Source organism: Plectropomus leopardus, chromosome 11 (assembly GCF_008729295.1).
Source record: "Plectropomus leopardus isolate mb chromosome 11, YSFRI_Pleo_2.0, whole genome shotgun sequence".
Lineage (NCBI taxonomy): Eukaryota > Metazoa > Chordata > Actinopteri > Perciformes > Serranidae > Plectropomus > Plectropomus leopardus.
In genome coordinates, this window is record NC_056473.1 from 20169160 (window position 1) to 20196819 (window position 27660).

At 40.5% G+C, this 27660-nt stretch overlaps 1 protein-coding gene across 1 annotated transcript in view; it reads right to left on the reverse strand.

The window, feature by feature from the left end:
• Window positions 1-1136: 1136 nt before the first annotated feature.
• Window positions 1137-27660, reverse strand: part of bicd1a (bicaudal D homolog 1a) — a 37754-nt gene continuing 11230 nt past the window's right edge. Inside the window, exons 2-10 of the mRNA XM_042496193.1 lie at window positions 17808-18020; window positions 13473-13625; window positions 11608-12105; window positions 7638-8030; window positions 6759-7514; window positions 6469-6620; window positions 5472-5682; window positions 3460-3545; window positions 1137-1512 (exon numbers count right to left, since the gene is read on the reverse strand). Coding sequence (XP_042352127.1) covers window positions 1392-1512; window positions 3460-3545; window positions 5472-5682; window positions 6469-6620; window positions 6759-7514; window positions 7638-8030; window positions 11608-12105; window positions 13473-13625; window positions 17808-18020 — 2583 coding nt within the window. The 3' untranslated portion in view covers window positions 1137-1391. The remainder of the gene's footprint in view (window positions 1513-3459; window positions 3546-5471; window positions 5683-6468; window positions 6621-6758; window positions 7515-7637; window positions 8031-11607; window positions 12106-13472; window positions 13626-17807; window positions 18021-27660) is intronic.

Consider the following 27660-nt stretch of genomic DNA (forward strand, 5'->3'; position numbering starts at 1 on the left):
ACGGTGACAGAAATTGTTGAAAGATTAAGTATATCTTAATCAGATTCATCTAAACCATCACTACTGTATTGCTATAATGCATAATTGTGCTTGGACAGTATTGCATACTGTTTGGAGGAAGCATGTAAGGACAGCTAAATATGGAGATGTTACAATGACAAGTGTAGTCTGGGATAATGTCATTGTTGGATGAATGAAGGGTGACAATCGCAGTTTTTTGGAGTTTTGATCAATGCAGTAAAAGAGCTCACAGATAATACTTCGAAGAGAGAATACAATGCCAACATGACAGTGATGGTAAATCCAGAAGAGGCACACCTTTAGGGAATCCTCTGCTCTTAACTAATGTTAAAAAGATGGAGGTCAATTCACTCCACGGTCACTTAAACCTGTGCAATTTAAAAAAGGCAAAAAACTCAGGCCAACAGCCCTAGTCCTCATCTCAAACACTCAGTCTCTCGTCTATCCCAGTCTCTGAGGAGATCTGAGCTACCTAACAGACACAACCATGTCACTAGAGTCTGCTGTAAAAATAAATACAAATAATAGGAGGTATAAAATAGTCTTTATGCACATGATTTGCAAAAAAACTTGGTATAAAAAACACAAGCATCCCCAGAAAGACTAGTGACGTTAGAAAGGTAGTTGAAATCCACCACAAGAAATAGTTTCCTTGTAATAAAGTGATTATCTTCATTAGTGTATTTGCAACCCCACTGTACTCTAACACTCCTATGGAAAAATGGCATAATTATGTTTTGATTATTATACTGACAAAATGTAACATTTTTATGTTGTATAGGATGGTCAGGCAAGTTTTAAACCTGTTTCACTTGACCAGAAAGAACTTTTGCCATTCTGGTTTTGGTTGGTTTTACTTTGTTCAGGAGAACAGGATCGGCCTGTATAGTAGTCAATGTGCTAAAATGTCTGTTATCACTGAAGTCTTCACCGCAGCAGTAAAACACGTCTTGTTTTCCATACTGAATAATGACCAACAAACACAGAAAAAAAAACATTCCAGTAATAAATATCTCTTGTCACAAATCAATATGTAAATAAATAATCAATAGCATAAATAAATTATAAATAAATACTAATATGATTTAAGTGAAAAGATCCCCATGATTTGTCACTCATATTACGCTCAGTTCAGTCCTTGCCGGGACAAGATGTCACTTCAAGATAAGAGGAGAGCATCCTGCTCTTCTTCTGCGACCCAGGTAACCAGATGGCCTGCCGAGGGCAGGACCGTGTCACAGAGTCGGTAAGCACCAGGTGGGGTTGCCAGGTTGGGGAGAGTTAAACTGAGAGAACTCCCGTCCAGAGTGTCTCTGTCTCTGTGTGACTCCTACCAGGCCGAGGCCAGGGCCTGGGCTGGAGCAGTGACGTTAGGAGCCGGGGGGTTGGGGTTGCTGGGCCAGACAATTACGAGGGTCGCAGGGGGAGAGAAGGCTACTGCCACTGGACAGGACTGCACGGTGGTCATGGAGGTCTGCCAAAAATTTAGGACTGTAAGAATGCAGAGAGACAGGAGAAGAGAAAGAGAAGAAAAGAGTTAACAAGATTGGCCTAAGAAGAAGGCTAAGAAGAGGGGAACAGTTGTTGGAAGAATGAGGTTACACCAAATCAGCAAACAAAAATGCAGCGTGAGACGAGGGCGAAAGACTGACAAAAATTATCAAAAGTGACAAAAGTTCAGCTTTTTGGGAAATGCACTTTTTAGCTTTCTTGCAAAAGGATGACATTAATACACTGATATCACTCTAATGTTTGTACACTAAATATAAAGCTGCAAGCAGCCAGTTAGCTTAGTATAAGACTGGAAACAGGGAAACTGCTAGCTCTGCTTCCTCAAATGGTAACAAAACCTGATCACACTTTTCCACTTTGGGTTTCACAGACTACTCAGAATAGATGTAATGTGATCATTTGTGAACTTTTGACGTTTTGGTAGCTGGATTTTGCACAGAGAAAGGTATGCTATTTACCCCTAGTTTCCAATCTTTGTGTGATGCTACCTGACTGCTAGCACAGCTTCATATTTTGGGTGGTGGTATCAATCCTCTAAGACAGCGTTTTAACATATTTCCTTCAACTTCAACTATCAGGGTTCCCACACATTTTTGCAAAAAAAAAAAAAAAACTTTCCCATAACGTTTCCTCAATATTTTACCCTATTACCATGACTGCATTTGTGTATTTTAAAAGGGGAAGGACTTAAAACATATACTTTTCAGCCATTTGTGAATAAGCAAACTGCTGGTGCTTGCTATCTTTAATAGCAAATAAGTAATTCCTGCCAATAATGAGCATCATTTACCAAAAGACCAGACTGACAAAAACGTACTTTAAAAAACATCAAGGCCATGCCCCTTTTTGGCAAATAAATAACCAAAGATCCAATCAACTGTCACACAGCACAGCAACACATTTTGCGTAATGTTTCACATGTTTTGGGATGTTTATGAACATGGTTAAAGTAATAACCCAAACAATATATATCCAAAAAAAATCCAAAAACTTTCTATCAATTGTATAACCTGGCCTGGAATACAGCTTTAACTAATTTCATAATTTGTTCAGTACAGTCATTACCACGGGAACCCTGAATTATTCCTTTAAAACCACCCCAAGGACAGAACTGTTCATACCATAATTCAAGACTGTATTTGGTGTGAACATCTAGAACAAAACAGGATTATTGGAGTGTTGTCAAACCAGCACTTAAACCCAACATGTCCTCAGATCGTCAACAGTTTCATAGTTGCTTTTTATAAATGTCAAAAATCATTGACAAAAATAAAGACAGGCAACTTGTTGCTCAGTTTAATGGTAAACTCAAACATTACTGGTAACAGTAATAGACCTTCCTCACAGTGACGGTCTTGACTTGTCAAACAGACTCGTAGCTAATGATGCTAATTATGTCTACTCGTTAGGTGGCATGGCTTTGTGTCAGTGGTTCCCAACTGGAGCGCCTGAAATGACCACAAGTGACTCGTGAATGTATCAAGTTTGTGAAAAAAAACCTCAAACTCAACTTCAAGTTACCCTTGAACTTTGCAACTAAAGTTCATCTTTCACATCATGTTTCTTAAATTATGAAAGAGAGAATTGGTAAAAGCACTTATATAATAGTGTCATGCAAAATTTTACATGCAAGTGAAAAACAACAACTCTCTCAATCAATTATTTTTTTTTGCAAAATAGCCTTAGGGTAGTGTTCATTACTAGGTACTTGTAAAGGCATGCAGGACTATTTATCTATCAGACACAGGTGTGCAACCAAAAAAAGATGTGTGCATCAAATAGAATGTGATAGACAGATAGATAGATAGATAGATAGATAGATAGATAGATAGATAGATGGATGGATAGAAAGATAGCTACATAGATAGATGGATAGATAGACAGATGTGAATGAGCCTACTACTAGCAGGTTCTACAGCTTGTTACCTGCGGGCTAGGGAGGCTCTCCCTCGCCTTAGTTGTGGGGAGAGTGACGGTACTGAGGCAGCAGGCTGCTGACAATCTACAAGAAACTGATAAATTAGACAGATATACAGAGTGGTGACACTCAGGGTTAGACAAAAGGACAGAGAAATTACGGAGGACAGGACAGGGGAAGACCTTGTCAGAGACGATGAGACTACTACTGGTTTACTGCAACGATAGATCTGATTTTTATACTGAAGCACCAGTCTGATCTGGTTTACATAGAGTTTTTCTCATCACACTTCTTTAACAAGATGTTATTTCACAATTTACGGGATAATCATTCTCATTTTGTTTCTCTCAGATAAGAAATGTGAGTCTCCTGCTGTGGTAATAGTGTTTCAGTATGTGAATCAATGGGAAAAGCCTGAGAAAAAAGAGAGCAAGAAGGGAAATATGAGCAAGGAAAGAAATAAGAAAATACTCATAACCTGAGTTAATGTCAAACATGCTTGCATAGTGTGAATGCAACTAAACCAGTCTCATCTGATCACACCGACAGGACCAGTCTTGGCACAGCTGGTCAATCAGCACAGAAGGTGGACAACACAAAGACACGCAGACATGGACATATTCACACACGCTTGAAAATCCATTTTTATATTGATTTGTACAACACAGAAAGACAGACAAGGTGGGGCTTTTGCTGAAAAATCCATTCCTGCTCAACTCCAGAACACCTGATGCTCAATTCTATTCATAAACTCCCACTTTTAAGTTTGGGAATATGATGTCTTATTTAAGCTTTATAATTGTCTGAGGTAGAATAAGGAAGAGACAGAGAGGTCAAACAGCATTTGACAGGAAAGAGAATGGAAATGTTTTCGCATGCTGCCATCTGGTGGAAAAAATGGGAATACTGTGGGAGATTTGTCAAGACCTTTGCCATCTATGAAGGAAGAAATTGATTTAGTTTAAACCTGTTTGTTTTTCCTTTGATACTAAATGTTAGTTAATTGTAAAAGTGAATAAAGGGACAATACAACAGGAGGCTAAGGCACAGAGAGGAGGCCTGACTGGTTTCCATACTACATAACCACACTTTAAGCCTGTCAAATGCTTTTCGACAGAACTTTAGATGTGACAAAATAAGGCATGCAAGGATGAACTGTAGGGAATGTTGTTTTACAACACATAATTATAACCTATAATAGTTGTATTGAATAAATTAAATATGCAAAATAAATTTCTAACATGTAATTTCTAGATTTTCCACAGGGAGGTGCTATGAGTCACTGTGTGCTGAGGCAGAGGCTGCAGCCATTATTTGCTTTGAAACATCCCCAGTTCTTCATAAAGTAAGTGACACATAATGCCACAATTTATGGTAGCAGCTATGCTGAAAAAGTCACCTGGTATATTTGTAAGGGTGTTCATTAGAAAAATATGCAGTCCAACCTTAAATGACAAAAAGGTTGTTCAGTGTGTTCAGTGTAGTATTGAGGATGGAGCAAGCTGTCAGGGGCTCCTTCTTCCTGAGTGCTGCTGCATGTTCGAACCATAAACATGTGAAACCAGTTTTTCCTCCTCTCTGTTTCCCACCTCTTCCAGTGGCATCTGGTAACTGTGCATATAGTATTGATGCTGGGTAAGTGGATGAAGATAAATTATTGCTTCCGCCGAAGGTGAGGAGATACTGAGGCAGCACTAGTTTTTTGAGATGAGGACACTCGACCTATGTCTTGTCTTGAATAAACGAGTCGTCTGAACTCTAAAGTTAGCTGCTCAGGGTCTACCGTGATTGGAGACAAATGAGGGAAACTGATGTTAGGTTGAAGAGTTGAAGCTGAGGTCTGGGTTGTTTCAGAAAGTGTGTGCGATGCCCACGCAGACATGGACGGACAGGCGGTTAGTTCTACAGAGGAAGGATTAGTCAGGGTCAGGGAGGTGTTCAGTGTGTGGGCTGTGATAATGGAGGAGCTGTGGAGCCTGGTAGGACTAGAGGGAGCTGTGAAGGCGCCTCTGCCACTTACTTTGGGCGGGCTGCTTTTTATCTTGGGCACTTTAGCGCCGCGGCCACGGTGAGTCTGCTCGTGGTCAAACTCCAGATCCTCCAGCCGTTGGGTCAGGGCCAGCTTCTGCTGGATGGCCATACGAAGGAGGGAGTTCAACGTCTTTTTCTCATCCTCTGCTGCTGCCAGCTGCCTCTGCATCTCATCCAGCTGTGTAACGTACTCATCACATCTACAGAGAGAGAGAGAGATAAAGAGGGAAGAAACAAAGATTTAGAGGGATATTTCTATAACACATGCAAATTCTGTGTTTAGATTTAACAGATTTAAAGGGATAGCTCAGATTTTTTTGAAGTCAGGTTGTATGAGGTACTTATCCAAAATCAGTGTGTTACATACAGTAGATGTCACTTGGCTGGGCCTGTTTGGAGAAACAGGCTGAAGTCTGACCTGGAAGCTAAGCAGGTACTGCTGCAGAGGGGTCAGCCACAAAAAATATTTTAGCCACCTAAAAAAATCCCACCTAAAAAAATCAATATCAGTTTAAGTTTAACTTTTATTTTGTATATTTTTTATTGCCTTACCGTACTGTCAGACAGCAATTTCTGATGGGTAACTAAAGCCATTATCTTGCTCTCTTCAAAGCCACACTTCATTGAGAAAAACAATGATTTAACATCGCTGAACACAGGAGGAGGAGGACAGCTGGTCTACCAGCTCCTCCAGTCTAGAGAAAGGTAAAGAAGTGAAAATAATCTCAATATAGCATACACTTCAACTATTGTCGATTTTTTAGGTAGGCCTTTCTTATAAGTGGCTAAAATATGTTTTGCTGCTGACTCTTTATTGCTTAGCTTCCGTGTTGGCACTCCTGCCCCAAAGACATTTATTGTACATGAGAAACTGACCATGGATGAGTATCCCATTAAACACCACTATAAAAAATACAAACTATCCCTTAAAAGAAAGTTAACATTTTTACTTTTCCAGCTTAGTGTCTTTATATTTCATCTCTCACCTTGTGGCAAACATGGCCCTGAGTGAAGAGAAGGTGGCGGCATCTTCTTTCAGAGCCTTCAGCTCGTTCCTCAGCTTCATCATGGTCTCTGTCACCATCGCCTTTTCATTCTCATACTTGCTCTTCAAATTTGCCAGTGCAACCTCTGCTGTCTGCAAGATTGATAATTTGACATTTCATTTCAGCATGTTGGCCTAACATGGATTAAATCTGACACAAAAAGGACAAATGACTGGTTTCCTTCTTCATTTTTCATGGTATATTCAGTAAAAAGAAAACTCCTCTTTCACCTGTTTATTGGCCTTCAGCACCAGCCTGAGTGTTGCTATCTGCTCTCTCTTGGTACTGAGCAGGGACTTCAGTTTGAGTATCTCCTCCATGCACAACTCTTTGTCCTTGTCAAGCATAGGGGCCAGCTCCCTGGCTGCGGCCCTCTGCCTGGACAGCTGCAGTGAGCGATCCACAGCCCTCTGGAGGTGTTTGATCTGGTCTCTGATGATGGCATTCAGGTTGTAGATATTCATGGGCTCCTTCCGCAGGTCCCCTCCTGCCTCTGAGGGCACTGGAGATGGGCAAGGAGAGATGCTGATGCCTGGGGAGCCTGTGGGGTTGCGGGTGGGGCTGCTATGACAGGAGTCCACTGTGTTGGTTGTTGTCTCATTGTGATGGCCGTCTTTGGATGGGGAGTCCATGGGACTGCGTGGAGGTTCGGAGGAGGAGCAGGCTGCAGATGCTGCAGCGAGGCGTCGTGCCAGGCGAGGCGAAAGCAAAGCTCGGTGGTCATCTGAGCCTTTCAGGCTGCCACTGCGTGTGACACGGCTCTGGCGGTAGTAGTCCAGCATGACGCGGTTAGGCGTCTCGTTGTTGCACAAACAGACGTGGTGGTAGAGCTGTGCCAGCTCCTCACTGAAGGTGACCAGCTCATCCTGTGCTGCGTTCAGCATACCCTGGCTCTCCGTGGCTGTGCTTGCAGCTGCTCGAAGCTCTGCCTCCAGGCTCGCCACCCTCTCCCTGCTGTCACGATAATTACGCTCCAAATGAGCTACCTGCTTGGAAGAAATCAGGTGGACATTTGGAAGATCACAGGGTGCAAAGCAGAACTAAGTGACGCTAACACTGCCCCTCAAAAAAAGACTTTGTTGCAAAAGATACATGTAACAATGACAAACCTGTTCAGTCAGTGCCTGGACCCTGTCGTCACTGTGGCTGTCTCCGTGTCCCTCAACAGCCTGGTTGTACTTTTCCTTCAGTGCCTTGAGCTCTGCTTTCAGGTCGATCACCTCCGTCACTGCCACCTTGTACTTACATTCCAAGACCTCGAAGCCATTGATATCGAGGTCACGATGACCATTGGCTGGTGGCGATGAGGAGCCACCATCAGGTTTCTCACTCTCCTGTGGGTCATCAAGCTCTTTGTCTCCATTGAGACATTTCATGCCGTTGACCCGCTCCGTGAGGCGATGGACCCGCTCATTCTGCTCGCTCAGGGCCCCCTGTGTGTGCTGCAGCTGGGTCTGAGACTCCTGCAGGTTCATTAGCAGCACCGACTTCTCACGCTCCACCTGCATGATGGGAGGACACACTATACCATATGAGAGGCAGTCAAGACAGTGAGGAAAAAAAATGAACACTTTTGTTTTTACTCTCATTTTTCATAGATTATTTTAAAATATCAAGACTTTTTTTCATGCACTCAATGGATAAATCTCTAAAATTTTCATCACAACTTTATTAAAATCTGTGTTAGTGAACATATCTCCTGTTCTAAGACAATCCATTCACCAAACAGTGTGCAAAGCCATTTCTGTGAATTTGGCAGTACATCCAACTGGCCTCACAACCACAGACCACATGTAGCTACACCAGCTCAGGACCTCCACTTCTGATGTCTTCACCTGCAAGATCATCTAAGAGCAGTCACCCTAACAACTGATACAATAATTGGTTTGCACAACAGAAGAATTTCTGTGCAAACCATCAGAAACCGTCTCAGAGAGGCTTTGTCATCATAACCGACTTGTGTGGTTATGGAGTCTGGTTGGATGCAGTGCCATATTCAGGGAAAGGACATTGGAGACATCTTATGGTATCAAAATGAACATTAACTTTATGGACAACAACTCTGGTGGAAATTCCTGCAGTCAGCATGCCAACCAAGCTCCTTCAAAATTTGGGAAATCTGTGGCATTTTGTTGTGTGATCATACTACATATTTTAGAGTAGAAGAATTCACAGACAAGAAGTTTTTGCAAATTTGTGACCAAAATCAAAGAGAGATATACTGAGTGCAAGAAGAAAATCTTATAACTTAAACTTACACCTGCGAAAAAATTGAGCAAAAACAAGTGTTGTGTTTACATTGTTGTTAAGCACATAATGCTGCATAAGTATTTAATGATACATATTTATAAAACCCACGACAGTGTTTAAGTCCAAGGCATTTTACTTTATTTCTTCATATATTCTTATATATAATACTCTGCAGAGATGTTTTCTGTTGTGTTACAGCTTCAGCAGCAATATTCAGAGGCTGCTGATAAAAGCAATAGCATAGCAAGACTCAAACTCAGTTATGCAAATGCATTATCAGTATGACCTGTAAAACTTCAGAATTTTAAGGGGCTAATTAAGATAAGGACTACAGACACTGTACTATGCAACCATAATTATTAGACAGCAAGAGGACAAACCAAAGACAATGTATCAGTTGACCTGTACTTCTGACTGTGCAAAAATGTATTAGTTAGGATAATGGGAACTAACCTTAAGTGTTACTTTATTAAATCAGTTTTCATCAGTGTGCTCCTCTCGAGCTGAAATGGGATAAACTTTATTTCCTCAATCGCTAAAGGAAGCCAAGCAAATATATTCTTTTAAAAAATGTAAATGATCATTTCTGCTTAGGGTGATGCCTAAAATGAAATTGTGAATGTTCTCTTACAGTGTTCATGATGACAAAGACAAAATTGATTGAAAAAAATCAGCTGGCAACTAGAGGCCAGATACTGCTGGCGTTTACATCATTAATAACTAACTTGAAAGAGAAAATTGATTACTGGGTAATTGGGTTTACAGAGAAAGGCACACTGCTAATATAGCAGCCACTGATCTAATTTTCTATTTCCCCGAGGAGTTCAGCGAGGAGCAAAAATGAACAGTAACAACTTAATTAGATTTTAGCATGAATCTAATACATCTATGATTTTTATGTCATTCAACACAACTGTATTCCTCCTGTGTGGGGTGCCTATTTTTGAGAGTGTACTGCACTCAGGTGACTGAGTGCATAATTGACTGTAAGAGAAAGACAGCTCCTATTCTATATTATATCAGCTCTATATTCATATTAGCTGTTTATATGGATGTGGCTTATCACAATGCAAGATTGGAGCTAACTTTGGTATAAGCATATAAGTGTGCATTGCCTGTGGACAAAGAACGTCTATGACATTTTCCCTTCCTCTTTGGGTCTCATTTCCCAGTGAGCTCTCTATTTCTGTCCCCTTGTCTTAAACTATAGCTGAATATAGTCAGTTACTGTCTCTGTCTTGCCTCTGCATCTGCTCTCTGTGCCTACTGGACGCTAATCATCCTGACAGGGTGCACGCAAATGCACTGCCTTTTCTGCTGGACTCCTTGGTTTGCTATGATTTCATTTCATCTATCCCACTCCCAGACATTAGTACACATGAGAGCATACCGTATTTGTAATACAAGATATACATTTCATATGGGCTTGGATATAGGCTGAAATGTTCATGTGCAAAAATTGCAGCTATCACTGAATATGTGTGGTCTGCTACTGCCAAAATAATTCAGTCGTCATGTGTTTAAGTAGATGCATTTTAAGTCATAATATGTTTCAAAGTCCAGTGTGTAAAATTTAGAGGCGGGTGATTGAGTGGTATCTAGCTGTGAGGATTGCATATTGCAACCAACTGAAACTTTGCCTGGTCAGAAGGTTTTTAAGGGAAGCCAAATTATCAGCAGAGGTCTCTTCCTCTCCAAAACAAATGGGCCAGGTGATGAAAACGGGTAAAACACTAAATAAAGCAGTTTCACATTACAAATCAAGACAAGTCACTAGCTTGGCACCTGCTAATGTGTGCTCATCTTTTTTGCAATCCAGACATTCACAAGCTTCTTATGGGAGCTGAATTACCAGCAGAGGTAAAAACACTGAATAAAGCAGTTTCACTTAAAAAAATAAGTGTTTTTCTGATGCTGCTGTGCAGAGGGGCCACTACCTATGATGGGCGACACAAAAATGCAAATGGCTCTATCTACAGGCAATGTTTGGTTTGCTTCTCTAGACTACTGTCTGATTTTACTTGGGTTACTGTGGGCTACTTAATTTACTGTGGGGTAGCAAAGCAATCTCTGTGGATGAGGACCCCTCCCTATGTAGATATAAATGTCTCATTCTAAGGAAAGAAAACATAAAAATTCTTATTTTTGGGTGATTATACACCAAAGAAAACATACTTAATGATATTATATTCCATTTCTGCAATATATCCCCCTAAATCATACACACTGTACCTTTAAATGCTATTCCAGTTTCATTATTTCTATGCGTGAAGAACAAAATGAATCACATTCAGTAAAGCTTGTAGTGTGTGTAGTGTGGTGTTTTTCACATTTTTCCTCACACTCCCTAAATGTCATCACCTTGTCATTTTCTCGCTGCTACTAGTGACAAAGCGCAACCAGGGCGGCTTTAAGCAGTGCAGCAATGAACACTGAACCCAGGAAAGCTCACAAACCAAGCAAACACAGACACACACCTACACAGAATGCAGCAGGTCAATTGATAAGACGACCTAGACTCTACACTAAAAAATGTAGTGTAGGGAACTAGATCAATAAAGCCATCTTCTAATGTGCTCTGGGCTGCAGTATCTTGGGATTAATGTTGGTAGCAGCTTTAAAGCGACTGGAATCTTTCAGACAGTAACTCGACTCACAACCAAAGTGACGTTCAAGTGGCGTCAGTACTGACCTTGAAAATAATATTGAAATGGCTGAACAAGAATAAGTGCTTTGTGGCAGCTGCAAGTCAACACTGGAGATTTTACTTGGGTTACTGCAAGCTACTGACACTGCTATAAAAGCCTGCTATATTTTCTTACAACCCACCTGTAGCAGCTGCTGTTTAAGCTTCTGCATCTCCGACAGGTTGAGTTCACTGAACAGGTCTGGCACGGGGTGAAGGCCATCTCCTTTGCGTCCTGGTCGGTAGTCCCCATTCATCTTAGCCAATCCGGTGCCTGTGTGAATGTGGCCGTTGCGGCGGTTGCAGTCCTCATTGTTGCTGTTAGCAGCAGGGATGACGCTTCCGTTGGTGCCGTTTGTTCCGTTGGTCTCATCAGGGAACTTGAGGCCCTCAACACCAGTGACAGTGAGCGCCAGATGGGCCCCTGCTCCGTAGACGCTGTCGCTCAGGCTGAGGTGGTGGGCCAGTTCCTTTCTCAGATTATTCTTCTGCTCACGCTCACTCTTGAGGGCATCCAGGGCCTCCTCCAGCTGACCCTCAGAGATGTCCTTCAGACGTAATGCGTCTTCTAGCTGACTGTTGAGGAGAACAGTCTCCTCCTCCAGTACTTTAATTTCATGTTTCAGTCCCTCATACTCCACCTGACGAGCAGCAGAAAGGACAGGCAGAAACAGGAAAAGCAAAGAGTGGAAAACATTTAATTTAAACCATTAATTGGATCTCAGGTCACAGTAGAGGTGACATAAGGTAGGTGTGATTAAAGCAACAAAAATGACAGAAGGCCCTGTGCAGAAAATTAATTAAGAATAAGCACACATTATTAGACGTAAGGGTCTCACATGTCTTGGACTTGAGTCACTAATTTGATTACTTTAATCTCAACTTGACAAAATCAACAAAGACTTGAAACTCCACTATGACTTTACCACCAATGACTCGTGACTTCAGTGGGACATGAGCCTTTTGACGTGAAAATACTTGCTACTTTCCCTCAAGCCAACTAAGAAAGAGTCATATTTATAGAAATGTTTTTTATTTTTCAAAGATAAGATTAAATCAATAAGACAAGCCAAACACATGCCAGATTAATTTTGTTGTGGCACTGGTAAAGAGTGCTACATGAAAGTACGATGCCAGCACTACTTTTTTTCTTATTAAGTTCAGTTGCATTTGTTTTAAAATTTTGTTTTGGAAAAACAATACATATTTTAAGAAGCATTAATGATTTTTGTTAATTGAATGTTTTGTTACTCTGTTGCCAAAATGACATTATATTCAGTGAGGAGTGCAATATGATTCATTTATGACCCAAAACTCAAAGTTTAGGACTTGGGAATTAAGTACAAATGACCACTACTTTTTGTTATTATTATTATTGGTATTATTATTATTGACCTAAATCAAACCCCACACTACTTTTGATGCAGGACCTTAAATTCATAATGTGACAATACAGTGTTTGGGTTATGAAAGGTGCTTTTATACAATATTTACTATAAAAATTTCCTGAATGATGTGGTCAAACAAATCATAAGTACTTTGGATTTGGTTACAAAGCAAGTAAAAGCATTCAGTTTTTTCAGTTTAAAAATAACTCACTTACTGTGACGAAACCTTTACAGTAAGAACAGAGATATCTAGTCTGTCATCACAAGAGTGATATAATGTTGATACATGGCCTTAGAGAACTCGCTCACAAAGACACTGGGCCTGTGGGGAAACTCTGGAGCCTTGTGGGAAATAAAGAATGACGAGCAACTGGATGAGAACACAGTTTGGTCCAGTCAGTTCATCCCGTAACTGATACTGAAAACATAAAGCGGACCACATCCGGAGGTGGTGATATTGAGAAATTAAGTGTGAGTCATTCATTTAAAATAAAATGGGCTTGTTGTCTCGTCATTGAAGGTGATGACAAATCTGTGTTAGGCTGGTGTGCTGGGAGATAAGCTGACTGAGTAAATGTGTTAGCCGAAGTTACTAAAATGGTGAAAGTCTTCATACTGACCTGGCTTTGCTTGAGCGTAGACACCAGTTTCTGCAGCGTGATGTTCTCCTCCTCCAGCTCTGTGTAATCCTGAAGTAGTCGGGTTTCTCTGAACTTGTACTCCTTGACCTCTTCCCTCATCCGGCTCCTCTGTAGCTCCAGCATCTCGTTACTCTGGAGCAAAGTAAAATGTGATGAAATGAGAAAGGCATAGGTAGAAAGATAAGCAGAAAGACAAAAGAGGATTGGGATTCAGCTCATAACCGAAATACATTCCATTGCTGACACTACCACTGATACATACCTATAGTCTGCACTCTCACACACATACTGCATGGACATGAGAAAGTTTATCAATTTCATTTTCTTAAATGTACTTAGTCAACACCTTCAGACTCCGAGAAACATCATCATTTCAGGTCACCTGCTGTGCACAGATAGAAACATGAGCATATGCTGGACCAGATAAAGTGTCGATGAGAGAAATGCATGAGCCACAAAGGTCATAAATCTAAGTATAGTAGGCGGCAGCCTGGGGAATATATGGAGAACTCAGCAGAAATCATCTGTCACACAGAACTGCTAATGGAAAGTTTTATTCTAAGGAATGAGGAGATAGATGAATATCCTCCCTGTTAGCTTCAAAAGAACCAACCCCATTATTTTAAAGCAATCTCTAAGTTATTTTTAAGTTTATTATTAATAGTGGCAGTATAAGAGGGTTAGTACCTCCAATTTCTTAATCCAGGTCACTTGAAGTGCATTACTTTATTTTTACAGTAGGCAGTAGTAGACAATGGACAATCGTTCTTCTGCAGGTAATTCTCACACACTGTGTGCATACCTACAAAAAGTAATGCCTCAGATTTCATACATAACCCAGTAAAGCTATGATCATGTGTCCAATGTGCTGAAAGGGCTAAAGAGCAAGTGTTGGCATAAGGAGTAAGGTTGGGGAGGTGGATGGGTCAAACAAACACAGGATTTTCCCCCAGGAGACTGGTGTTTGTGTCCCCTATGAAACCAAGTGAATTTTGAGTTATTTTACTGCACTTTGTCACGGTTTCCTTTTCTAAATCTAACCAACTTTACGTTAAGTATGTTTCGTGAAAATGCCAAACTATGTTTCTTTTCCTATACCTAGCCTTTGTAACTTAACTTTCTAAATCTAATCTGTAATTTAATGTTATGTACGTAAGATGACAACACCCAACTGTGTTTCTTTTACAAAACTTTACATTAAGTACGTAACATGACAACTCCATTCATGGGATGCTAATGTTAACCACTGCGTAAGAATACATTGTCTCCTGTATTTCCTAAAGATTAACTATACAGCATATTATTATTATTGTTGTATTGCTCTACTCTGCCCCCTTATGACAAAGAAAAGTCATAAACCAGAATGACCAGAATACTTAAGCAGTTCTTATCTTTTAAACACAGACAAGACTGAATCTGTACAGTTCAATGCAACCACTGTTGCACTGAAACATCATTAACCATGGAATACAAAATAATGAACAATTTAGAGTTGATGTGCGCATGTGTGTACTTCTCTTACTGCAGAGCTCCCTGCAGCTCCCCTGCAGCTCTCTGTGCATATGGCAAAAGTGCTGACCCAGAGACAGTGTCAGGAGTGGGTGGGTACACTCATAGGGGGAAGAAACTCGGAGACCTGAGACACATATGGTCTTTTCTGTGCTTTGAAGCTCCAGTATATGTGTGTGTGTGTGTGTGTGTGTGTGTGTGTGTGTGTGTGTGTGTGTGTGTGTGTGTGTGTGTGTGTGTGTGTGTTTAGGTTGGAATGACTATGGGGCTTTTAGGACTGGCAACTGGACTGAAACTAAAGACCATCATGATACAATGAATCCTTTGATTTGAACAGTGGCTGACAGCAGCTCCTATACTCTTAAAGCTAATGGAGCCTCATCTACAAAGTACACAGAAGTACAGTAGGACTTCACTGCAAACACTTTTATACTCATCCGGGGAAATATAAAAAAACCCAAATGTCATTTTAAGAACAACCCTTATTACCCTGAATAAGAAATCATACAATAACACATTTTTGGACGCTGTGTTATTATCGATTATAATGGCCTCCCTTTGCTACATCTTTTCCACTTACATATTCATGACAATGCGGGTGATTACACTGAGCTCGGTATGAAGTGCACAGGATTAGAGGTCAATTATCTGTCAGTGAGGCTCCATAGAAGCGTAGCTGATTGGGGGCTACAGTGGTCGGGGTCAGGGACAGTGCGGCACACAACACTGGCAGTGAGCCTGCCAAAGGGCAGAGCTGGGCAACTCACCCCTGATCTGGAGTTTACAGCACAGACTGTGACTGTGACAAGTTTTATTGGATTCATGATACAATGGCAAACATGGCAGAAGTCCAGCCATGTAGTATTCATTCATCATCATTATCACTACTGTTGCTGAGGTAATGGGGGATAAGTTCAAAATGTTGACATAAATATATATTAATGTGCCTTTTATTTGGAAAGTTTATGCATGTTTAAAACTCAGGCAGAATATGTCAAAACATACTGTGAGTGATTGTCTTCTGCATGGGAGGAACTGCGGTGCTGAGAATTCATCAAACACACTCAGTCTTTTCATGTTCTGACTTACACTTGCAGACTAAAAATGACACATGCAAACACCCCCTGGCTTTTTTGGAGTAAACTTTATCCATTCTATTTGTCTAGATGAATCTGTATATATTAATAGTGTTTGTTAAAGATTGCTTGGAACCTTTTGATTACATGTGACTTGTGACAAATTAAGCCCCTGGTGCGGCTGCAACACCTGCTTCTCATGTTGAAAAGGCATCATTAATGGGCATCCCACATGCAAATGAGGAGAGCCAAAAGGCATTTGATGAACACATCATCAAAGAGACATGATGGTGATGCAAAAAGGAAAAAGGTGTGAATGTGAGGAATAACATCTCTTCATGAAAATGTTGTCAGCGCTTATTAGGTAGTTAACTTCCCAACTGAACGTATTGTTTTTGTTCAGATATGCTCCATAATGTGGAATTTCTCGACTAATTCACCCGTTGTGTATGACATGACTCTGCTTGACATATGGCACATGTGTCATGTTTACAGTATGACACCCGCACGCAGAGTACAACCACACAACACTCCCTGATGAACATGGTGAATGGGAGGGGGTGCGTCCTGTGGCCGTAGTGCTGGTTGTGTGATGAGAGCAGCCCGGCTCGCTCTGTCCCTACACATGTGCCGAGCTCAGGGCATTTTGCTTATTCCCCAGCTTAGCACCGGATTTGCCCCCCACAATGGGGTCGTGGCCGCAGCGTCTGACCCCAGCTCGAACTCCTGTGCTGCCCGACACAGTGGCTGCAGACATGTATGCATACATAAACACACGCTCTGCACGTACGCACACACATATTGTTTTTTGTGTGTGAGATTTGACCCCCTTTCTGCCACTGTCACTGTAACCCTTTGGCCTTTATCAAATACATTGATTTCATGTAAGTTAATGTATAGTAATGAAGGATGGACAGATTTTTAAAAAAAAAAATGCAATTAAGATACACAGCAAAAAAGTCATCATTATTTACAGTTTTGTTGTACTTTTCTCATAATCCTGAATTACCTTTTGGAAAACTCTTCAAAAAGATTAGCACAACCATGGACTAATCTGCAGATTATTATTGTTTTCATTTCAGGGACCCAAAATGCTTTCAGTGACCAAACCTTTCAAAACCCCTCAGCAACAACCTCTCTATAATATAGCCCAAATATAAATCTTAAACTTAGAGTAAATTAGTTAGAAGGATATTGACCTTTGACCACAAAAATATAATCAATCCAGTCGTGAATACAAATGGAAGTTTGTGCCAAATTTGAAGAAATTCTCTCAATGCGTTCTTGAGATACTGACAAAAGTATGTACTGAAAAAACATATTGCCTCCGGCAACAGTTGTTGCCAGTGTGGAGCCACAAAAATATGAATAATAAATGCTGCCAACGACAGATTTTTCCCATTTCTTCCCAAGGGATATAACAATTTGCTATATCAATATATAATATATATATATATATATATATATATATATATATATATATATATATATAAACATCTAACATTATTAATACAAAGAATTAACTAATACAAGAATGAGAATTTAGGTAGTGCAAATATTAGTTTATATACAGAATTAGTTCTACAGCTAATGCAATGCTGATTTTTTTATATATGCATTATTATGGATACTTTTATATATGTCTGATTTTCTGTGTTTCCTTGTTTAGCATGGAGCGATTAATCACCTGTCTGCAGAAGGTACACTCTGTAACTGTCGAAAAGCTCACCTCTCGTAGCTCTTGTACAAGTGCGTTAAGCCTCTCGTTCTCGGCCTGGGCATTGGATGCCACAGAACGGCTTAGCGTCACCTCTGTCTGCAGCTCCAACAGACGGCCCATGTAGTAGGCCTCTTTAGAAGCTGACTCCTGCAGCAAAGTCTCCTCATTGGTCTCCCCATCCTCTGCCACCTTACGCTGGTTGGTATAAGCCTGGCCAAACGCCTGAAGAGGAAGAAAATCAGGAATGGTTAGAAGAAAAAGAAGCTAGTGAAAAAAAAACACATAATAATAAGAACAAAAAAAAAGAATAAAACAACCAACAACCATCTTTTGCAAAGTCAAAATTGAAGTGACACTGATCCAAATCCTGTCATATAACATCAACATCCTAATCCATGCGAGGGATTTGTACCCACGGGCATGTAGAATAAAGCCAGCAAATCTTTCACAGTCATGGCCACTAGGCGCACTCCTGCTGTACTCTGGACCACCGACAACACTGACAGGACACTTTGCAGGGGCAGTCCCTCAAGGATACCTGCTGTCTGTCTATGTGGGATGATGTTTCACTGTGATCAATAGACACACTGTTCCCATTTTCCTGACACAGGTTTTCACAGCACTGGGAGCTGACTTGTCATGATAAAGGAGCCAAGGGCTTGATTGAGAAAATCAAAGCAGGCATCAACAGCAAAACAGGCCCACCATATTAGAAAAATCCAAATTTATCTTGTAACAAATGCGAAAAAGCTTGGTAGACTGCACAGACCAACAACAAGTGAAATTTTGAGGTATACATTTACTTGGTACAAGATTAAGGGAATAGCACATCACTTATGTTGTATAAATGTGCAATCTAGCACTATTTTCCTGACAAGGTTGCCTGAATGCAGGCACACACATGCCTTAGTGGTTCAATAAACAATATGAGCCATCCTTCAGCTTCTCAGCAGATCAGCAGGAAAAGAAAGGGTATGTTGACCACATCGGCCCCTCAGAGAGACAATGGATCGATACTGCTGTCTCGGAAAAATATTTGATGGTTTACAATAGCCACATGACACTGTAAACAATGCAGCATGTACAGTTATTGCAGCATTCAGGGTGCAGTTCCTCGACAGAGTTACCCGACCGAATTAGCCTAAATCATAAGGGAGGCATATATTTTGGATTTAAGTATTAATAATTCACCAAGATTCTTCCCAATCCCATCACAACATGATAACAACAATTTCTCTGTTTCTCTGCGTGATTAATCATTTATAAGACAGAAGCATCCATTATTTGCAGACGACACGCGCTCCAGTGTGCAGCTGTCTTTTCTTCCCTAGTCATTTTTCCTTTTGTCTACTTACATCTGATGATTCATGAGCTAAAAGGATAAGTAATATGCTTCGGGTACATAGTATGCTTAGGTCCTATTAGTAGCTAGGGGCAATTTATTACAGCCAGAAATCTACTTTAGTACAGATCTTGGAGCACTGGCAGAGAGGAGGGGTTGTCTTGTGGATGTTTGGCTTTTTATGATGATGATAAGTCGTGTCCACACGTCTGTGTTGCTGCTAAATGAATAGGTGTTTTGTTCTGTCTGATAAATCAGCTCATCTCTGAATGAGATGAGCTGATTTATCAGCGAGAAAACATCACCTAATTAGCTTTATTGACCACCTGCCTCTGTCACATCTAATGTGCTGTTTAAATTCCCAGCACCAGCCAGCGGAGCAACAGCAAGTGCTGCTTCAACAGTAGACCCGTCCAGTATCGACACTGTCCTGTCATAATGGCTGCAAACAGCTCAAATAAAATGAAAATGATACAAACATTTTTTTCCATTATGTGTCAATGTAAACTCCTGGGTCCTTTACATGCGGTTAAATAGAGCCCTATCTATTTGGATAGTTGATTCTCTCACAAGACATATTTATTCTAATTTAATCAACCCTTTTGTTTGTCCTGTTAATTACAAATGTAACAGTTAGCATATGAATAAGAGCCAGTAATAATCAGTCCAATTAAAACGGCTATAAGTACACAGCACATTTTGCCACTCAATGACAAAAGCTGCCCTCAAGGACTTGATTTATTATGACTGGAAAACACTGCAAATATACTGTATTATAATCATCTCTCTTTTCCCCTCTCTCACTGCTTCTCTTTCAGCTCTCGCTCTCTTTCACACTTTCTTGTTCTCTTGCCCTCATGCCCTCTCTCTCTCTCTCTCTGGGGAGGCACAGCGTGATTGTAGTGGACGATTAAGAGGGAGGGCCTCAGGAACAAAAAAGCTGATTAATTCCAAGCACAGTGTAACTGAATGAGCTCGCATTCTCGCATCAGATGGGAGGCTGTCAATGTCCAAGCAGGCCTCACAGCAACAGCTGGGCCCTGCAGCGGGGTGAGCAAAAGACCAGGACGCACAGGGTCCTGCTGTTGGACTTTTAATATCATGAAATCAACAGAGAGAGCAAAGATTTACAGTGGCAACAACCCATCGCTTGGCAGACAAGAAAAGACAATGAGGATATCTACTGATTTTGTCTCATATTGATTGCAGGCCCCTGAATTGAATTGAATCGAAATTGTATTGTGGCAGACTTTAAGACATCAGCAACTGTTGTATTGTTGTCAAAAGAATCAATACATTATCATCTTGTGATGGAAACTGTGATTTACAGCCCTAATAAACATGTATAACTAATACGCCAAATTTATCATTGCAGAATTCTTGCTTAAGTCTTAAAGCAATAGTTCAACATATTGAGAAATATTAGTGGTTGCTTTCTTGTCAAGAGTTAGATGAGAAGACCTCTCTAAGGTCTGTACACTAAATATAAAGCTTCAGCCAGTGGAGGTTAGCTATACAGTTAGCTTAGATTAGCGTAAAAACTGGTAACAAGGAGAAAGAACTAGTCTGACTCTGTCCAGAGGTAACATAATCTACCTACCAGCACTTCTAGAGATCACTAACAGATGTGTTATATCTAATCTATTTAATTACAAAACCGTAGTGCATGTGCAAGATTATTTCTTGGATAAAAGGGATGACTTCTTGATTTTTTTAAACAATTAGCAGAGACTTCAGGAAGTTTCTGCTCCCAGCCAAGAAATACGCCTTTTCTCATACATAACACCGTGTAAAACCATTCGTTAAGGTTTTTGAGAAAAATAAAAAGTGAGACATAAAGTGTCCATTTGTGAGGTAGAATTGCCTTTGGGAGAGAGCAAGGCTAGCATCCTGTTTCTGCAAAGCTAAGATAACTGGCTGCTGCCTTGCAGTTAACGCGCAAATATTAAGTGTACACTATTTCCTAAAATACCTTACTATAGTTTTAACAGGATCAACATTACAAATTACGAAGCCTGATTAACATGCCAGCTCACAAAAAGCAGCACAACAAAGTAACACACACACACACACACACACACACACACACACACACACACACACACACACACACACACACACACACACACAGAGGGACTGTCCTCATTGCAGGCAGTGATTCAGGGGCAACTCTTCCACGGAGAATCTTGGATGCATAACGAGTGGCAGATGGTTTCAAGACAACCCTCCGCCATAGGCTGAGCCTTGCTCCTCGAAAGTCCGCTCCCTCCATCTGCCTACTGCTCCTTTTTTAAAGGAAGTCACAGCGAGTGACATTTATGACTGAAGCTCAACATTTAGTATGCTACAGCCCTCCTGATACTGTTGAATTATTGTTTTTGGCGGGATAAAAACAACATATTTTTTCAGGCTAATTACATGAGCGTCTCTGCTAACAATACTGCATGCTGTATCATCATAGTGATAGATTTGCATTCCTGTATGTGTGCCCTAATTGGCAAACATAAGTTGTTCAAGAAAGATAACATGTGAAGAAAAGTGTGGAAGATTAAAGTTTAATACCATTTCCTCAGGATTAATTTAAAATGGAGTCAGTGATTGGTTGCCTGTACTGAAAAGCCCATAATGCATTCAACCTTGAGGCTCCTCGGCCTTCTGTGCCTCAGTGGATAAAGTCCAAACAATAGAGTCCCCCTCTATAGATATTCATCCCTGGGGCCATGGAAAAAGGAGCAGACAGAGGGAACGCACCAACCGCTGCAACACCAGTGTGAGAGGACTGTGTGCACCCGTAAAACCCTTCCCTGTCTGTTGCAACTCCTAATTAGGAGTCAAGGGAGGACCTGTGGGTTTGTGTATATATACCAAGAGTCTATTTTTACAGCCAGGAGGGAGAAGACGTGTGAAGTATTTCTACATCAGCAATTAATCTCCACCAAACTTTCATAATTAAAGTCCAGGTCAAGGTCAACCCAGCAGCATGCACTGTAAAGAGAAGTTTATTTACAGAAAGCAATGTTAAGACTTGATTCAGTTTTCAAGGTTAGAGAGCAAATATGGAGGCAAAAATAGCAACCATCTGATCTATTTATGTGCCTTCGTGTATTTAACTCCTAATTAATGTGGATTTTAATTAAATGATCTGGAATACAAATGTATTAATAATGATCGTGACACAGAATTTCCTTGTTAATCACTGTACACTCACAAAGTATTGATGGATAACGTGACAAAGAGAAAATTAAATGCGATTGAGGATTTAAATTGTAACATGATAGATATGGATTAATTGCCATTGTAAAAGCAATTAGTTATGCTGATTCATTGATATGTTATGACAGCACAAGATGAGAAATGTGCCACTTTTATTGCTTCATTTGAGACAGGACAGCCCTAAATTCAGATCCAAAGTCTGAGTCAAACATCAGCCATAAGCCATTTTCAGAGTTCTAATCTCTGTCTGCAACTACAACATTTTGATAAGTTATGTGGAGGCAGAAATCAGGGTATTAGTCAACTTATAAGACAGGAAATTGATATGAATAACACGCTAACAGAAATATACACAGAAAAAAAAAAATACACACTGTTGTGTCCTGTCCAGATGGCCGACCAGCCAACCACATCAGGGATTTCAGTACCATGGAGAGAGACACGCAGGACCGCTGCAGAGAAGCTACACAGCTGTCAGCGCCATGAAGAGACTGGTGTGTGTGGAAATGCGTGTGTGTGAGAGAAGACAGATTGTTTCTTTCTGTCATTCACTTCATCATTCGCTCCCGTGATGATCAGTTTTAAAAACATGACATGCCACTCTCATGAGTGGTTGAGACCAAGCCAAAAAAAAAAAACAGCTGCAGGAGCAAAACAACAACTCAGAATGAATCTTACAAATAATCACTGAAGAACGGCATCACGACACATGAAAGAGACACGAGTCAAAAGCAGCATGCGACGTTTCAACCTCCAGTCACAACAAGACAACACACACTAGCACACATCAGCCTGAGGTAAGCGGACAAAACACAAACACGCAAGATTTATTCCTGACTCACTCAGTCCTTTTGACAAACACAAGTTTGACTGCAGTCCACAAGTCTGAGGAGGTGAACTACGCAGCAGAACTTAAGAAAAAGTTAAGTTTCCACTTCATCAGTTGTTAAGTGCCTATGCTCTGTCAGTTTTACTTACAAATTAAATTAATGTTTACTCAATGCACTCAGTAAATAACCTTTACATCGATTTGCAAACATAAGTTATGTCCATATACCTAAACAATATTTACCTCTTGCACGATATTCTGGAATATAGACATTCACTCCTTTTTAACGTTGGTAATCTGGAAATCGAAGTTTACAGCTGCAGTTACTCTGAATAAAAACAGCTACAGTATGTTTGTTAAAGGGGTAATCCAGTCATTTAGCAATCAATGACCATACATGAGACAGATTTAACAAATAAATATATGAGTCAATGCAGCAGAGGCAGACATATAATGATTTAAGTCTTTAGCATGGGTTAAAGTCCAAAAATACATGTCCCATAATGCCATTCAACAGCAACTCATTCTTTAGGCCCTCACTGCCTCCTAGGAGCCAACTTCTGTCAAACTCCAAATCTGTTTGTAAAGTAGGTTTTCTGTTAATTTTATTTAAGTCTTAATTGTAGTGCTATGTATCAGTCTAGACTGTTTTGGTGTGAATTGCCATTGTTGGAGATATCAGCCGTAGAGATGTCTTCCATCTCTCCAATATAATGGAACTAAAGTGCACAGAAGGAAGCCTTCGCTATGCCAGCTCATCTGGCCCCACTGAGCTCACTAACATTACATCTCAGCCAAGGAGGACACAATTAATGATACATCTCATGCTGTCATGAGCAGGAGCCTCTCCTCCGCGACTTTATCCTTGTTTCTTTCTGCGCAATGATTTGGTTGCCAAGTGTAGTTCAGTAGAGAGAAAATAGTTCCAACATACAACTGCTCACAAATGTGTTTTTTTGCAATTTGGTTAGTGCAAGCTGAGTGTTAGAGTATCATTATATTTGAGAGAAAGCAGACTTCTCTGTGGCTGATATCTCCAACACTCAGCAGCTCATACCAAAACAATCAAAACTGATAAAACTACAGGTAAGAGGAAAAGTATGTATTTTTGTTTTTTTGGCAAAAAACACCCGATCAGAGTGAAGTTAAAGAAAGTTTAAAAAACGTACAGTTTAGCTGGCCTATATCTAGCATCCTAAAGAAACTCTGAACCCATATCCATGATGAGCCACTGAGACAGGTTTATGGGAAGCGTTGCCCCGACATATTTCGCCCTTTAACAAGGACACAGAAATGTCCCCATGTGCTTCTCAGCCACAGGGAAAAGTGCCAAGTCAAGAGATCTGTCATCTATAAAAACACACAAGCACATTTTCACAAGCGAGGGGAAGCTGGGTAATCACAGCCCAGCAAGAATGGAGGTCAGTAACACTAACAAAATTAACAAATAAAACAGATTAGAAGTAATTAGATTATTAAAAACAATTCAGCAACACACCTTTAAACTTGGAACTGTGGATGCATACAAAGTATAGGGTCCTTTTTGATGCTGAAATTACATAATGATCCCTAAATAATGTATACAATGACTAAAAATAAAGATGTGTTCATAATCTTTAAGCCACCAGGAGCCCTCCTCTGAATCCGTACAATTTATCATTATAATGCAGAGTGCTCAGGCATGCTCTACTGCACCATTTAAATCCTTTATTTTATTTCCCCATTTAAGCTCTTCTGTTCATGAAATACGGTCTACATAAACACTGAGCTGGCATGATATGAATGTTTTAAAGATAGTAAAGAGGGTAAATGTGAATTTCCCCACTTTCTGTTCCCCCTTCCTGAAATGCTATTTAGCGCAGTGAAGCCTATTATTCCTCTGATAACAATATACTATTATGCTGACACTCAAGGAAAAAAAAATCTATAATGTGGGATGATAGCTGAAAAATATCTTAGTGTGCTTCACAGTGGAACATCCCTGCCAGTTACGACAAATCCACAACAGCGTCACATCTGTTGCTTTCTCGCGACACAAAGTGTACAGGACATGCTGCGTGAAGCTGAGAGGGCTGCCAGGAGACAGGCAGTGTTTAGTTAAAAAGATGTGGCCTGTTAAAGTGATTCAATTTGGCTCAAGTCTGTTCCTGATAAGAAAGATGCCTGGATTATTTCCCAGAATGCCTATCACTTTTGTGCGCTCAGTCTGTGTCTGACTGAATGGATATTGAATCAGTAGACGAAGAGGCAGCTGGTTGTACGATTTGTTGGATCCTAAATGACTATTTATTTTCCATGCTTTTCCTCAAATCCATTTTTACATTCTCCTCTCCTCCTAACTTCATCCATATCATCTATGCCACTACTGCCTCAATGACAAGCCAAGATCTTAAATGATCTTAATTTTTTCAGGATCTTAAATTGTACAATATTTTATGCTTTTTCTTTAAACATGAAGCTCTGATCAGCACGAGCAGACAGAAATAAAACAGCACCAACAAACTGCACAAACTGTACCAGCTGTAGCCTGATAGTGTCGTCTGTAGCCTTCTCTCTGCTTGCTAATGTGGCCTGCAGGAGATCATGAGCAAGTCAACCACAAAAACACATGTCCTACCCTTTAGGCCATTCCAGCACACAAATACATATTAAAAATTACACATGGCCACAGGCACACTCGTACACGCACTTCACCGGTATTCATCCCCGACTCCTGCCATTCGTTTGGAGAGAGAACAAGAGCCGTCGGGCAGGAACGGAAAATTTTTTAAAAAGCACTGAGAAGGAGGAAACAGCTTCAATACAGAGTTCCCTCTGAGTGTCCCAACATAGACTGAGGGAAGGAAATAAGTATTTTTTATTAATTAACATGTAGTTAAACTGAGAAAACACCAAATTTTATGCCCAAATGATTCCTTCATTGACATGAGGGTCTAAGGAGGACAGAGGCATGATGTATGCTTTAAAGCCCCCTGAGGCTAATTGTGATTTGTGATAATGGGCTTTATAAATGAAATTGACTTTACTTGCCTTGAAATGTGTTATTACTTTACAATAAGGGATTATAGCTGTGAATAATCACTATTTTCACTAGATACAAAACCAGCAAATAGCCACATTTAGAAAAGCTGAAACCACTGATTTTTTTTGGTCATTTTGCTTTAAATTTCATCAAACAATTACCCGACTATCAAAATTTTTGCCAATAAATTTTTGTTGGCTGATTATTTGCTTTATCAACCAAATCTTTAGTACTATAACCTACTCATTGTTCTAACATGGGCTGAAAAGAGGGGGAAAAAAATGCCTCCAAAGTTCAGCCTAACTGCAAGAAATATATTTTGCTGCGCATCAGCCTCCACTTTCCACGCTCAGCATATATTCTTGAACATTTAACGTCAATGTGTCCTCACTGTTACAGCCTTCAACGCTAACTCTGAAGACACTGCAGCCCGGACTGGAAACTCTTTTTGTCTGAAGGTGCAAAGATATGTTTGTGTAAGCAATAAAGAAAAGCTGCATCTCAGACAGATCCTATCCCTAACGGTACCATCTGATAAACACAGTGAGTCATTATTAACAGAATAAACAAGGCTAACTTAAAGTTTTAAGTGATCATGATCCCATGGGTCTAACATCAAAGTAGATACTCCGTTTTCACTCACATCCTCTGTTCTTGAATCTTTCCCTAGTTCTTTTTTTCCGTTTCTAATCTCTCGAAGGACAAATGTTTTCAGCCGAATAGTTTTATCCATCTGTGTCCAGAATCCTTTAAGTGGTTTCTCCCTCCATCATAATCTTCGGAAATGATAACAGCACATTTCCATTATGAGCCTTAACTAAGTACTGAGTCTCTTCAGTGCGTCAAGTGTTCAGGGACTTGCCTGGGGTGAAGAAGCGCTAATGTAGGGAGTGTGGAGATCGACCCACTCTGTCTCCTCTTTGCAACACACCCTCTCCCGCCTCCCGACAGCCTTTCATTCCTTTCCCTGACTAAGTGTTAGAAGTATTTTATGGGACAAGGAATCTAAGATTAAAGAAAAAGAAATGAAGGAGTGTGCAGAGAAAAATAAGGATGACATTGAGAAATAAAATAATATGGAGGTGTTCGGAAAGCTTGCAGGCTGATTGGTATTCTGTGTCAGTGCCAGCAGACGCACCCAGAGAGGCAGCCAGAAGACCACAAGAGAGAGAGAGACAGAACGACAGGAGACAGATTCAACTGATAACATTGTCTCCTCTCTCTGTAGTGGATCTCTGCTGATAAAGAGGATGCAGCCAAGCCAGACAAACACGGACTACAATGGAAAGGCTCGTCTGCACACAGTGACCCTCTTGCTATTGACACATGGGGCCTCTGGGTGACTCAGTGCTTTTGTGCAGCCACAGAAGAGCCTCCATGCCAAGCCCGCAGACCTGTGGGAATCCTTGTAAAGGCTATTAACAAAGTGATGTCATTGGTAGCATCTCATCAGACA